Source organism: Palaemon carinicauda, chromosome 8 (genome assembly GCF_036898095.1).
Source record: "Palaemon carinicauda isolate YSFRI2023 chromosome 8, ASM3689809v2, whole genome shotgun sequence".
NCBI classification, from domain to species: Eukaryota; Metazoa; Arthropoda; class Malacostraca; order Decapoda; family Palaemonidae; genus Palaemon; species Palaemon carinicauda.
The window spans coordinates 158,306,730-158,322,061 of NC_090732.1; the positions used below are offsets into that span (position 1 = coordinate 158,306,730).

The 15,332-nt window shown below is 45.1% G+C and overlaps 1 protein-coding gene across 2 annotated transcripts in view; it reads left to right on the forward strand.

Annotated features, from left to right (window-relative positions):
• LOC137646053 (protein FAM91A1-like) overlaps nt 1–15,332 on the forward strand; it is a 243,008-nt gene that overhangs the window by 31,103 nt on the left and 196,573 nt on the right. Inside the window, exons 4-5 of one of the 2 annotated variants that reach the window (XM_068379206.1) lie at nt 11,373–11,554; nt 11,990–12,091. In XM_068379206.1, coding sequence (XP_068235307.1) covers nt 11,373–11,554; nt 11,990–12,091 — 284 coding nt within the window. The remainder of the gene's footprint in view (nt 1–11,372; nt 11,555–11,989; nt 12,092–15,332) is intronic. The other variant, XM_068379207.1, reaches the window with a different exon arrangement.

Below are 15,332 nucleotides of genomic sequence, written 5' to 3' on the forward strand. Positions count from 1 at the left end.
ATTCATGTCAAGGGTGCTGCATTTGCCTTCCTCAAGTACATTATGCTTCTTGTTAAAGACAGTGGACTTACTCTCTAACATGACAGGTTGTAAACTTTGCCTAAACGTGATCTGGAAGTAGAGTTCTGTTTTTCAAACAGAACTCTGTAACTGAATAGGGTTTATTATTCTGGCTGTACTGATTAACTTATAACCTTTGAAACAGGTGGGCCATTTTAAATTGGAAATGAATAACCTTGGAAACTACCCTACTGGTCATCACAGATCTTCCCTAGTGTTTTTACCATGTTTCGGGGCTATGGTGTAATGGTTGTCAGTTTGAAAGAACAATAATATTTTTCAGTCCTGCAAGATGACATGGCAGCATACCAGTGTGTGTAGTAACATTTGATGAAGACATTTAATTTTATTTGTTCCGTAATTGGAATACAAACCTATGCTATTTATTAGGGGTATTACTTTCGGCAAATTTGAAAGGACGAGCCATTAAAATTTAGCCATGGTTAACTATCCATCCTGCCAGTTAGCGGGGGTAGGGTGTGGTAGCTTGCTACCCATTCCACTTACACACCTGTGATTGAGCTCACTTTGGTTGTGGCTCGGATGGTGAACGGTCGTTGCCGCTTTTCATACTCTCCAAATATTTGACTGACATTAATGCTATTTTTGCTTTTTCTGTTTTCAGTGTGTGCGTGTTGACTTCTGCTAGCCATGCATACCTGCCCTGGACCTGAGGGCCGCTTCTGCAGTACTTTCATGTCCGCTAAGGATACCGATGCTCACACCCTTTGCCCTTCCTGCAGAGGTCAATGGTGTGATATAGGTAACAAGTGTTCTGATACATCAGGGTTTTACAACCGCCTATTCCTGGTTCCCAAGAACTCGGGGGGATTGCGTCCAGTTCTGGACGTAAGTGTTCTCAACACATTTGTCCAAAAGACAAAGTTCTCGATGGAGACGTCGAAGTCAGTTCTTGCAGCAGTAAGAAAGGGCGACTGGATGGTCTCACTAGACCTCCAGGACGCTTATTTCCACATCCCTATTCATCCGAGCTTCAAGCATTATCTGAGGTTAGTATTCAAGGGAGATGTTTTTCAGTTTTGAGCCCTGTGTTTCGGCCTCAACACCGCCCCTCAAATTTTTACAAAACTTATGCTCAATATAGCAAGGATTCTCCACTCAAGAGGTATCAGAGCCTCTTGTATTGAGACGATTGTCTTCTCAGAGCTTGCTCTTACGATCTCTGCCTGAAGGATCTTCAGACAACATTGAATTTGACAGAAGAATTGGGTCTTCTTGTCAACAAGGACAAATCTCTTCTGACACCATCACAAGAGATACTCTATTTAGGGATGGTGATTCGGAGTTGAGTTTTTAAATATTTAACTTAGCCGGTGAATATATAATAGCTGCAACTCCGTTGCTCGACAGACAAAAAAACAGTAAAAACTCGCCAGTGATCGCTATACAGGTTGCGGGCGTGCCCACCAGCGCCAACTGTCGGCCAGATACCACTCTCGATGTAAACAAAGACTCAATTTCTTCTCTGTCGACGTGTCGACAAGATGTACTTTACTCGCTGTTGAACCTGGAGTTTTTCCCATCATATTTGGTGAAGTACTTTAATTTGGTTTGAGCTTTCGCAGTACAGGTGTTTTTCTTCAAATAAATCCTTGAACTCTTTTTTGGATCGGATTCTTTGTTGATGACTTAGATCGTTTTTTGGAATTTTCCCTTGACTAATTCAAAATGGCTGACCTTTCACAAGTTCCCAAGTTCAGAAAATGTAATGCTAGGGACTGTCATAGGCGTCTTCCAAAGGCTTCTCTCGACCCTCACACTGTTTGTTCCAATTGTCGGGGTAAAACCTGTCAATTGGAACATCGGTGTGAGGAATGCGTGGGCCTTTCGGAATTCGATTTTATCGAATTTGAGAAGTATACACGCAGACTAGAGAGAGATAGGGTAAGGAGAAGTTCTTCTAGGTCGATAGATTTTTCCTCTCCACATGCCCCTGAACCTGATCCTTCCCCTGTAGTGGTTGTTCCTAACCCCCCTCCTAGCACTCAGGAACCGTCAATGCAAGACATGATGCGTGCAATCCATGCCTTGGGGGAGAGAGTTGAGGCCCTTGCAAGTGACCGCAATCAACTCATGGCGGACGTAAAGGAACTAAAGTGCAAAAGTGCCACGGCGGAAAGTGTTACAGTGCCTAGTGTTTCTCAAAGTGTTGTGAACAGTGTTGCGCTTGAGGGTTCGTCTGTTCGTGCCTGTCGTCCTCCTAGTCCGGGACCTCTTGCAAGCTCCCAAGCCCAGGGGAGAAGCAGTGTCGTACGACTCATGGGTTCGAGAGGCCTTGATCAGCGAACAGACGTTCCCTCTATGGTATCAGGCGTATCTCCCCAAGATCGCCCCTACCAACGTAAGACGAGAGAGCCCATTTATACCTCGTCGTCGGAAGGTGTTTCTCGTAAGAAACCTTGGACCAAGGTCTCCAGACCTTTGAAGCGTAAGTCGGTCCCTTCAGGACAAGTCCAACGTCCCGGTTGTAGCCACTGGGACAGTTCGGACCCGTTGCCGTCTTCGGATGACAGCTCGCCGCCTAAGAGAGGCAAAGTTGTGCCGCCTCAGTCGCTCACCCTGTCTGTTGCCGCACCTGCTTCCGTAGACCCTAAATGGGTGTTACTGCAGGACATGCAGTCCAAACTTGCGTCCTTGATGGAGGACTTCAATGCGGAGAAGGTTGCCGCAGAACCTTCTGGCCAACAACCATCCAAGCGGTCTGTTGTGCGTCCTGTTGACGCTGAGGTAACTTTCTCGCGGCAACCAGTTGGGGTAGTACCTCCACCGATGCGACCCAGTGTGAGTTGCCAGCCGCACGTTGACGTTAGGCGACGCACGGAGGTGGTTGTTTACGTTCAGGACGTTCACCAACCAGCAGAGGTGACTTGTTTTGACGTGGTGCATCAACCTCCGCAACCCGGTATGGTGTTGACTGCACAACCAAGACGGTCTAAACAGTCTCGGGTGGACGCTGTGCGTCCTCGCGCACCGATGGTTGTTGACAGTTCCCAGACTGCTCAACAGTTCCATGACGCTGCGTCCGGCTCCGTCACGCATGCACCAGTGCGACCGGACTCGGCGAGTCAAACGTTGCCCACTCCTGTGCCGTTTTCTCATCAGTTTTCGGATGAGGAACTGTCAGATGAGGACGTTGCTGAACCACAAGATGATCAACCTTCAGAACTTGACGAGCCTAAGGCAACTCAACCATCCTTGGACTTTAGAAAAGTCATGGCGGTGTTTAAGGAGTTGTTCCCTGACCACTTTGTTTCTGTGGCTCCTCGTTCGCCGCCGTCGGAATTTGTATCAAGCGTTCCTGCTGCTGTACCTGCCTTTACTAAACTCGTTCTCTCTCGCTCATCCAAGAGAGCCTTGCGGCTGTTGGGCGATTGGTTAGAGACCAAGAAGAGTTTAGGGAAGACAGCATTTGCCTTCCCCCCTTCTAAACTCTCGTCTAGATCGAGCGTCTGGTATGCCACGGGAGAAGTTCTCGGCTTGGGAGTTCCTGCCTCTGCCCAGGGCGACTTCTCAAGTCTTGTAGACTCTCCCCGCCGCCTTGCCATGAGACGCTCGAAGATTTGTTGGTCACCATCGGACCTGGACCACCTTCTCAAAGGTATATTTAGGACTTTCGAAGTCTTTAACTTCCTAGACTGGTGCCTAGGAGCCCTGAGTAGGAAAATCTCTTCTATGGATAAGGATGTTTCCTTACTCATTATGTCCTGCATGGACAAGGCCGTCCGTGATGGGTCCAACGAACTTGCCGCTTCATTCACATCTGGAGTCCTGAAGAAGCGAGAGTCTCTATGCTCTTTCCTGTCCGCTGGAGTGACGCCATGCCAAAGATCTGAGCTACTCTTTGCGCCCTTGTCCAAGTGCCTGTTTCCTGAAGTCCTGGTTAAGGAAATTGCCTTGTCTTTAGTTCAGAAGGACACTCATGATCTAGTTGCGTCCTCGGCTCGCAAAGCTCCCCCTTTGCCTACATTGTCCGCTAGACCGAGGATAGACACTCCAGCGTCTCGATTTATCCCGCCCTTTCGTGGCAGAGCCCCCAGCAGGGGAGGTGCTCGTGCCGAAGGGAAGCGAGGGAAGAGGAAAGGATCCAAGTCCTCTAAGGGCAGAGTCTGACTGCCCGCAACTTCAGACAGCAGTAGGAGCCAGACTCAAGAACTTCTGGCAAGCCTGGGAGAAGAGAGGCGCAGACCAACAATCTGTGAGGTTGCTCAGAGAGGGGTACAAGATCCCGTTTGTACGCAAACCCCCTCTAGCGACGTCCCCCATCGATCTCTCTCCCAGGTACAGAGAGGAAGAAAAGAGACAAGCCCTGAAACTGGAAGTGTCTCTTTTGCTAGAGAAGGGAGCGGTGGTCAAAGTCTCGGACCTTCAATCACCGGGGTTTTACAACCGTCTCTTCCTAGTATCAAAGAAGACAGGAGGTTGGAGACCGGTGCTAGACGTCAGTGCTCTGAATGTCTTTGTCACAAAGACGAAGTTCTCCATGGAGACCACAAAGTCAGTCTTAGCAGCGGTCAGAAAGGAAGACTGGATGGTCTCTCTAGACCTAAGGGATGCCTACTTCCACATCCCCATTCACTCAGACTCCCAACCCTTTCTGAGATTCGTCTTCGAAGATGTGGTTTACCAGTTTCGGGCCCTGTGCTTTGGCCTAAGCACAGCTCCTCTCGTGTTTACGAGGCTGATGAGGAATGTGGCGAAATTCCTCCACTTATCGGACATCCGAGCCTCCCTTTATTTGGACGACTGGCTTCTCAGAGCCTCTTCCAGTCGTCGCTGTCTGAAGGATCTCAAGTGGACTCTAGATCTGACCAAGGAATTGGGACTCCTAGTCAATTTGGAAAAGTCGCAGCTGGTCCCATCCCAAACTATTCTGTATTTAGGGATTGAGATTCACAGTCAAGCTTTTCGGGCTTTTCCGTCGGCCCCCAGAATAGATCAAGCCCTGCTCTCCATCCAGAAGATGCTGAAGAAAGAACGCTGCTCAGTCAGGCTGTGGATGAGTCTGGTAGGGACGCTGTCATCCCTAGAGCAATTTGTATCACTAGGAAGACTACACCTCCGTCCTCTTCAATTCCATCTGGCTTTTCACTGGAAAAAGGACAAGACGCTAGAGGCGGTCTCGATCCCGATTTCCGAAAAGATAAAGTCTTGCCTGACTTGGTGGAAGGACAATATCAGCCTAAGAGAGGGTCTTCCCCTGACAGTTCAGATACCCAACCACGTTCTCTTCTCGGACGCATCGGACTTGGGCTGGGGCGCGACGCTGGACGGTCGGGAATGCTCAGGTCTGTGGAACGCGAGTCAGAGGAGCATGCATATCAACTGCAAGGAGCTTTTGGCGGTTCATCTGGCCTTGAGAAGCTTCGAGTATCTCCTTCGAGGCAAAGTGGTGGAAGTAAACTCAGACAACACCACGGCCTTGGCGTACATCTCCAAACAGGGAGGTACCCACTCACTGACGTTGTACGAGATCGCAAGGGACCTGCTCATCTGGTCAAAAGATCGAGGCATCTCTCTAGTAACGAGGTTCATCCAGGGCGACTTGAACGTCCTAGCAGATTGTCTCAGTCGGAAAGGTCAAGTAATTCCAACCGAATGGACCCTCCACAAGGATGTGTGCAAGAGACTCTGGAAGACTTGGGGTCAACCCACCATAGATCTCTTTGCAACCTCGCTGACCAAGAGGCTTCCAATCTATTGCTCTCCAGTCTCGGACCCAGCAGCAATACTTATAGATGCCTTCCTCCTAGATTGGTCACATCTGGACCTTTACGCATTCCCACCATTCAAGATTGTCAACAAGGTACTGCAGAAGTTCGCCTCTCACGAAGGGACAAGGTTGACGTTAGTTGCTCCCCTCTGGCCCGCGAGAGAATGGTTCACCGAGGTACTTCGATGGTTAGTAGACGTTCCCAGAAGTCTTCCTCTAAGAGTGGACCTTCTATGTCAGCCACACGTAAAGAAGGTACACCAAAGCCTCCACGCTCATCGTCTGACTGCCTTCAGACTATCGAAAGACTCTCGAGAGCTAGAGGCTTTTCGAAGGAGGCAGCCAGTGCGATTGCTAGAGCAAGGAGAGCGTCTACCATTAGAGTCTACCAATCGAAGTGGGAAGTCTTCCGAGACTGGTGCAAGTCAGTTTCTGTATCCTCGATCAGTACCTCTGTAGCCCAAATAGCTGATTTTCTCTTATACCTGAGAAAAGGACGATCCCTTTCAGCTCCCACTATCAAGGGCTACAGAAGCATGTTGGCATCGGTCTTCCGGCATAGAGGCTTAGATCTTTCCAACAATAAAGATCTACAAGACCTCCTTAAGTCTTTTGAGACCACTAAGGAGCGTCGTTTGGCTACTCCTGGGTGGAATTTAGACGTGGTCCTAAGATTCCTCATGTCAGACAGGTTTGAGCCTTTACAATCAGCCTCCCTGAAAGATCTCACGCTTAAGACTCTTTTCCTGGTATGCTTAGCCTCGGCTAAAAGAGTCAGTGAGATTCATGCCTTCAGCAAGAACATCGGATTTTCGTCGGAAAAAGCTACTTGTTCTCTGCAACTTGGTTTTCTAGCCAAAAATGAGTTACCTTCTCGTCCTTGGCCTAAATCTTTCGATATTCCCAGCTTATCGGAGATCGTAGACAATGAACTAGAAAGAGTCTTATGCCCTGTTAGAGCTCTTAAGTTCTACTTAGCTCGTACTAAACCTTTACGAGGCCAATCTGAAGCGTTATGGTGTTCAGTTAAGAAACCATCCTTGCCTATGTCAAAGAATGCTTTGTCATACTTTATCAGATTGCTAATACGAGAAGCTCATTCACACCTGAGTGAGGAAGACCGAACTTTGCTTAAGGTTAAGACGCACGAAGTTAGAGCTGTAGCAACTTCAGTGGCCTTTAAGAAAAATAGATCTCTGCAAAGTATTATGGACGCAACCTATTGGAGAAGCAAGTCAGTGTTCGCGTCATTTTACTTAAAAGATGTCCAGTCTCTTTACGAGAACTGCTACACACTGGGACCATTCGTAGCAGCGAGTGCAGTAGTGGGTGAGGGCTCAACCACTACAATTCCCTAATTCCATATCCTTTTAATCTGTCTCTTGAAATGTTTTTTAATGTTGTTTTTATGGGTTGTCCGGAAGGCTAAGAAGCCTTTCGCATCCTGGTTGATTTGGCGGGTGGTCAAAGTCATTTCTTGAGAGCGCCCAGATTAAGGGTTTGATGAGGTCCTGTTGTATGGGATGCAGCCCTTGATACTTCAGCTCCTGGGGGTCTGTCAGCATCCTAAGAGGATTGCTGGGCTCCGTAAGGAAGACGTACTTACAAGGCAGAGTAATCGTCTAAGTCGACTTCCTTACCAGGTACCTATTTATTTTGTTTTTGTTATATTGATAACTTCCAAAATGAAATAAAAACTCTTAGCTTATACGATGTAAACATATTTAACTGGTCTCTACCCACCTCCTTGGGTGTGAATCAGCTATTATATATTCACCGGCTAAGTTAAATACAGTATTTAAAAATGATATTTTAATTATAAAATAAATTTTTGAATATACTTACCCGGTGAATATATAAATTAAACGACCCTCCCTTCCTCCCCAATAGAGACGCAGTGGGATGAGAAGAAATTGAGTCTTTGTTTACATCGAGAGTGGTATCTGGCCGACAGTTGGCGCTGGTGGGCACACCCGCAACCTGTATAGCGATCGCTGGCGAGTTTTTACTGTTTTTTTTGTCTGTCGAGCAACGGAGTTGCAGCTATTATATATTCACCGGGTAAGTATATTCAAAAATTTATTTTATAATTAAAATATCATTTTTCGGGCTTTTCCGTCTCCCTTAAGGACGGAGCAAGCCATCTTGAAAGTACAATCGTTTCTAGGAGAGCAGAAGTGTTCTGCGAGGAAGTGGATGAGTGTTGGGAACCCTCTCCTCGTTGGAACAGTTTGTCTCTCTAGGAAGACTGAATCTTCGACCTCTCCAGTTTCACCTCAATTATCACTGGAACAGGAAGAAGGATTTGGAGACTATGTGTATTCCAGTCACGGAGTCAATAAGAAGTTGCCTTCAGTGATGGAACGATCCAGTCAAGTTTCAAGAAGGTTACCCATTAGAACAGAAGAACCCAGACCTTGTGTTGTGTTCCAACGCCTCAGACTCGCGGTGGGGAGCAACACTGGGCAAGTTGGAAGTATCAGGGGTGTGGACGGAGGTTCAAAAGTCCTTCCACATAAACCAAAAGAAACTGTTGGCTGTCCTTTTGGCCCTAGAAAGCTTTGAAGGGTCAGTCCTGAACAAAGTAGTGCAAGTCAATGCCGACAACACCACAGCATTGGCTTACATTGCCAAGCAAGAAGGAACTCACTCGATTTCCCTTTACGAGACGGCGAGGAATCTGCTCATCTGGGCAAAGGAAAGAAATGTAATTCTGATTATCTGGTTCATCCATGGGGAGAAGAGTGTAATGGGAGACAGCCTCAGCAGGAGAGGTCAAGTCCTACCCACAGAGTGGACACTCCATCTAGAAGTTTGCAAGAGTCTGTGGAGACTTTGGGATTGCCCTTGCATAGACTTTTTCGCGACCTCAAAGACCAAGAGGCTAGACGTATTACTCCCCAGTGCCAGATCTTGAAGCAGTACACACTGACGAGTTCCTGCTAGATTGCTCCAATCTAGATGTGTACCTTTTTCCACCTTTCAATATCCTTTGCAAGGTGCTGCAAAAGTTTGTGTCAAGCGAAGGGACCAGAATGACCCTAGTAGCCCCCTTTTGGCCCTCAAGGGAATGGTTCACAGAGGTACTGGAATGGATGGTGGACACTCCTAGAAGCCTTCCATTAAGAGTAGATTTACTCAAACAGCCCCACTTGGAAAGGTACCATCAAAGTCTCCAAAATCTTCAGCTATCTGCCTTCAGACTATCGAAAAACTCACAAGAGGTAGAGGTTTTTCGAAGGAGGCAGCTAGAGCGATTGCAAGAGCAAGAAGGTCTTCGACCATCAGAGTCTATCAATCCAAGTGGGAGGTTTTCAGAGAATGGTGCAGAGTCAACTCTGTTTCCTCTTCCAGTACCTCCGTAACTCAGATTGCTGACTTCCTTTTATTCCTGCGAAGGAAGTGCAATTTTTCGTCATCTTCTTTCAAGGGATACAGGAGCATGTTGGCAACTGTATTCAGGCACAGAGATTTGGATCTTTCAAATAATAAAGACATACAAACCTTCTTAAATCTTTTGAGACATCGAAGCAACGTCACCAGGATTCACCAGCTTGGAATCTGGATATAGTTCTGAAGTTCCTTATGAGTGACAGGTTTGAACCCTTGCACTCTACATCTCTGAAGGACCTCACGATGAAAACCCTTTTCTTGGTTAGTCTGGCAACAGCCAAGAGAGTTAGGGAAATCCATGCGTTCAGTAAAAACGTGGGTTTTTGGGATAACAAAGCTATCTGCTCATTGCAGTTGGGTTTTCTCGCCAAGAATGAGCGCCCTTCTCAACCTTGGCCTAAGGCTTTTGAGATTCCGAATCTTTCGGATGTGGTTGGCGATGAGTTAGAGAGAGTCCTATGTCCAGTAAGAGCCCTGAAGTTCTACCTGGACAGAACGAAGGAGTTGAGAGGCAAGTCGGAAGCCCTGTGGTGCTCGGTCAAGAAACCCTCCTTGCAGATGTCTAAGAATGCCCTGTCATTCTTCATCAGACTTTTAATTAGAGAGGCTTATACATATTGCAGTGAGACAGACTAGACTTTAAAAGGTCAAGACTCACGAAGTTAGAGCTGTAGCAACCTCAGTGGTCTTCAAACAAAATCGTTCATTGCAGAGCATTATGGACACAACCTTTTGGAGGAGCAAATCTGTGTTCATTTCACACTATTTGAAAAGTGTCCAGACTTTATATGAGGACTGTTACACTCTGGGACCGTTCATAGCAGCGAGTACTGTAGTGGAGGAAGGATCCACCACTACATTCCCATAATCCTAATACCTTTTCTTCTCTTGGAACTTTTAATTTGTTTTTATGGTTGTCTTGTGGAGATTGCGACAGTCTTCCGCAATCATTGATTGGTCAGGTGGTCAATTTTGTTCCTTGAGAGCGCCCGGAACTGGGTATTAGAGGAGGCTCTGTCACAGAGAGGTGTGTTCACTGGTTTGACAGCTCCTAGAGATCTTCAGCCCCTGAGAGGATCGCTGGATCTTGTAAGGAAAGCGGACATAATGGCAGAGTATCATTGAAGTCAGTTTCCTTATCAGGTACGAACCCTTAAGCTTGTTTTTTATTTAACTCTTAAGCAGAATTCCAACTATAGTGGCTGTCTCTAACCCTCCACCAAAGGTGTTAATCAGCTATATATATAACTACCAGGTAAGTTTTATGTTTAAAAATGTTATTTTCATTATAAAATAAATTTTTGATCATACTTACCTGGTAGTTATATATAATTAAATTCTCACTCTCCTCCCCTCTAGAGACTAGAGGCATGGAAGATATGAGGAAGCATGGGATGGTTCCAAGGTACCTCGCTAGGGCGCACAGGTAGTACACCTGGCTATCCAATCGGCGATTGGCGCGAGTTTTGAATTTTCTGCCGTGACATCAGGGACGTGAGCTATATGTATAACTACCAGGTAAATATGTTCAAAAATTTATTTTATAATGAAAATAAAATGTTTCCAACTAGGGTCATAGCTTAGCAAGTAATAATTATAATAATAATAGTAATAATAATAATAATAATAATGATAATAATAATAATAATAATAATAATAATAATAATAAATATTGTGTTGCTGGTTTTTAATTACAATTCAAATCTTGGTCTCCTCAATTAGACTGAAAATAAGGACATTTGTAAAGTAATAAATTTACCAATCAATTATGTTTTTAGATGTACTAATGTGTCTGAATATTTGTGTTTTTATGTTTGAATTTGTGTGAATTATTTTTATAATTTTTATTATTTTGTATGTACTGTACTATTTGATTTTGTAATTATGTTTTTTCTATATAAATTTATCCTTTTCATCACCTGCCATGAAGGTGCTGATTAGTCTTCCAATTGAGATTAATTTTGTAAGAAAGTTAAATTTTCTTCAATATCTTTTCAGAAAACATTTAATAGGGAATCTCTCTACTAGCAGTAATGTAATTACATTTATAGAAATGGGTATAAAAGCGTCTCTGAAATAGTACATGAGAATATTATAAAGTTATTACTTTTATGTGTTTGTTTACTTAAACATCAGCCATAAACTTTGCTATTTTTTAAGATAGTGATTGACTTTACTGTACTCTCAGGTTTAAGGCTGTTGGGTATCGGTCGAAATCAGTACATAGACCTCATGAATCAGTGCCGCTCAACTCGTAAACTTTTCCGGAAAAAGAATGTTCGCGATCTGTTACCATTACTTCCTTCTGAAATCTCCATTGATGCTTGGTGGATGGTTTGCGTTGGATGTGTCACAGAAGAAGATGTAAAGGTAAAATTAGGTGGTCTTCTATCTTTTTGGTTCAAGGACAGACAATTTATTAAGAAAATTCATGAAGAGTGTATCATAGACAGAAGAATATCAGTAATTACACAACACCTGCACAACCTCAGGTACCCATCAGTCAACTGCTATACTTGGTATGCAGCACTTTTAACAGGTGAGAATTCTCCCTTCACTACTTTCTTCTGTTTAGGATTGCTAGTAATGTATTCATCTGTTTGTAACTCATCAGTTCATTTATTTCTTGACTAATTCGTTCTTTTACTGCCTCCCTTTCATTTTTCACCTTTCATAAACAGTAAAACTGTGATCATCTTTTCATCTTAGCTGGTAGTTTGTATTGTTGGGTTGTCTTCTTGATTGCTGGTCTTGCAGTTAGCAAATGCTAATTGTAAGTAATTACACCTTTATTTCTTCCTTAAGGGTCAGTCTGAAAAACATGGCTTGATGAACATGGTCTCCAACGAATTCAGGCAGGTTATTCTCAAAGCTTACAACAATATGTCAGATGCTGAAGTGGTGCAGGTAAGAGTTTTAGTTAGTGAATAAAGAGGCATCTATCTTCTACTTTTTCCAAAAATGACTTGGATCTGAATACTGTTGCATACTACCGTATTTTACATGCAGGTACTGGGAGATGCAAATTTACATTTTCAAAGCTCTGAGGAATTTGATTCCTATATAGTCGGGTATAAAAGTCACAACTGCTGGTGTGATAAGCATAAAATATGTTTGTTCCAAGACAAATACAAACCATTGTCCATTACTATAGTAGAATAGATAACAACGAAGCTGGAGCATGGCAGTTGAAATAATAACGAGGTGTAAACAACGGACAGGTAATTCTCTTTCAGCAGAAATTTACTCATTCTTTACTTTTTCTTTCTAGCATGTTTGCTTTGAGTGATTGCTTTCATAGAGAATGCTACCCTATATACAAAAATGTCAGGGAATGCTGCTCAAGACCGTTGTTACCTTCATGAATGCCCTTGATGTGGATCCTCGTCAGTTGTGTCCTCACTGCTGAGGGCATGCTTGTTCCTTAGTTTCCCCTTGTGATGATTGTTGGGAGTGGCCATCCTCCCAGTGGAAGAAGTACGGGCTCATTCTCGGAGATCAACAAAGCCAGGCTCTGGGCAGGTAGAAAATTTTTCTGTAGAAAGCTCCAGATACCTGTCAAAGGCTCATCCTAGACTTGCCAAAAGGGACCAATTACCAGTGTGTACAAGACATACGACAGGTAACCTTCTTCAGAGGAACTTTCCCTAGAGGAGTTACAGCTGCTCTCCCAAGCAAGTTGGGGCTTAAGGTGGGAGAATACGGCTTCTCCTCGTTCATCTCCCAGCATTGACCCCTTTAAATTGAGCTCTTAAGAAGTGTAAAAGGGACAGAATCCCTGTCATACCACCCAGGGGTGACACCTGTAAATACGATTTAGCCAAATAATATAGAATTGTGTATATTTTTAAGCCTATGTTTCTTAAACGCTATGCTTTCACAGAGAGTCATTGGTAAAGAATTGTTTCTCACCAATTAAGTTCTTTACAGAACATCTGTCACCAGTGAAAAAGAAGGGTGATTCTTGACCAGTCAGCCGCCCTCTAGATGACAGTGCGGCAGTAGACTGGAGAATATCCAGCATTCTCTCTCCCTTCTCGGCTGGCGCCCATAAAAGAGAAAGCAAAACTTCAAGACTGATCTAAAGGAGTCCTCTGGAACCTAGACTTTCCTACCCTCTGCTGGTTAGAATCCCAGATCAGGATACACCAGCTGGCCCTTCTCATCGACCTGGAGAAGACGAACCTGAGGAGTAGGACGCCGAGTTGGAGTCTCAAGACTCTGAAGGAGACCTTCCAAAGCCAGCAGTTCCCGATCCTTCAAAAGCAGACAAGGGGGAAACAGACTCGACTTTCTTGGAAGTTTTGCACTGCATAAGTAAGGTGAACTGCCACTGAGAAGCAGTGACCTCACCTCTTAAAGGCGATACTTCAGTGCCAGACCCTGGGTCAAAATTCCTTGGTCAGTTTTGGCCAAGGAAACACTAGGCAAGTTGGAGATCTAGGTCTCTAGTTCCAAGTACTTGCTTAGGGTGGGGAGATCTTCCTGCTTGATCATGGCAGGCCTCCTAAAGCAACGTAAATACTACTGTACACGTGAGGCTCTCACCTCCCATCTTCCACTTGATCCTGTGATGCTCTAAGCTGGTCTTCAGAACGTTTAAGTGTGGTTCTGGTTTCTTTATTGGCTATAGAGGTCACATCCATGACGACGATGAAGGTGGCCTCCTGGATAGAACACTGGTCTAGCATTATTGCCTTCTTAATGGACACCAAAGATTTAACTGACTCAAGTAAGAAGCAGGCCCTTAAGGACATCATCCTAACAGGGGCTAGGGTGGTAGAGTTCTTAATGCACCAGGCAGCCAACTCGGTGCTCAAGTGTCAGGAGGCTGTGACTTTTAAGCTTCATAAGCAAATTTTTCACCTTGATGGACTTGATATTCGCAACTCCACCGGCAAGGAGCCATCTCTCTTTTCACCCGCAGAGATAGAAGGGGCAGTCGAGAAATGGAGAAAGAAGACGCAGGACTCCATTTTACAAAGGGCAGTGTCCTTTTGCCAATCCCAGTCTTCGACATCAGGACAAGGAAAGCCTTCCACCCAACATACCTGAAGACCAACGCAGAGAGGAGCTCGCCCACAACAGTCAATTCTTAGGACTTCATCTGCTCAGTGTTGAGATAGAGGTAGGGGAAAAGGAAGAGGTAAACACCTTCACTAGGGAGGGTGTTCCCCCATTCCACCTCTAGTGTGGGAATGGTGGTTCCAAGGACTAGAAATATAGAGAGTGAAGGTCATCCGGTCTGGATACCACCTCCTGTTCGTCAGCTCTTTCCCTGCTCTAATTCATGCCCTGACAACGTTGTTGTTGTATTGTTAGAGGTCAGCATAAGATCTTGCCCTACAGAAAGAATTGCAGAGCATTTTGCCGAAGGGTGCACTTCAAGAGGTCAGCGATGGCTCTCAGGGTTCTTCAGTTGACACTTTCTTGTAAGTAAGGTGTCTAGAGGTTGGAGACTGGAGACTGGTAATCATCCTTTCATTTCTCAACGACTTCATTCACCAAACTCTTCAAGATGGAGACAGCGGCTATGGTCAGGTAAGCGATGAGACTGCAAGACTTCATGGTGGTACTTGATCTGAAAGATGCCTACAGTACTTTCGAATTCTGAAAGATGCCTACTTTCAGATTCTGAAAGATGCCTACTTTCAGATTCTGAAAGATGCCTACTTTCAGATCCTGGTTCACCTCTCCTCCATGAAGTACTGTATATCCAATTGGTGGCAGCAGGCAAGGTCCATCAGTTCAAGGTCCCATGTTTTAGCTTGGCGACGAGAACCCAGGTTTTCACAAAGGTTTTTCGAGCTAATCTCCTCGTGGGCACACGCCAACAAGACCTGCCTGCTCTGTTACTTGAACGATTGGTTGATTCTGGTTCATTTTGTCTGGACCTGGGGATAATGATAAATGAGAAGTTTGGCCTTTCACCTGTGCAGAGGTTACTCTATTTGGCAGTGGACATTGACACCATCCTAGGGAGAGTTTTCCTGTTTAGAGAAAGACTGTCACGTTTGCAGAAGGCAGCTCTACCCTTTCTGCAACAGTCGATTATCCCTGCTCACCAGTGGTAGAAGCTCTTGTGACACTTGACGTCTCTGGAGAAGTAGGTGACAGGAGGCAGCTCATGCCTACTATCCCTACCTTG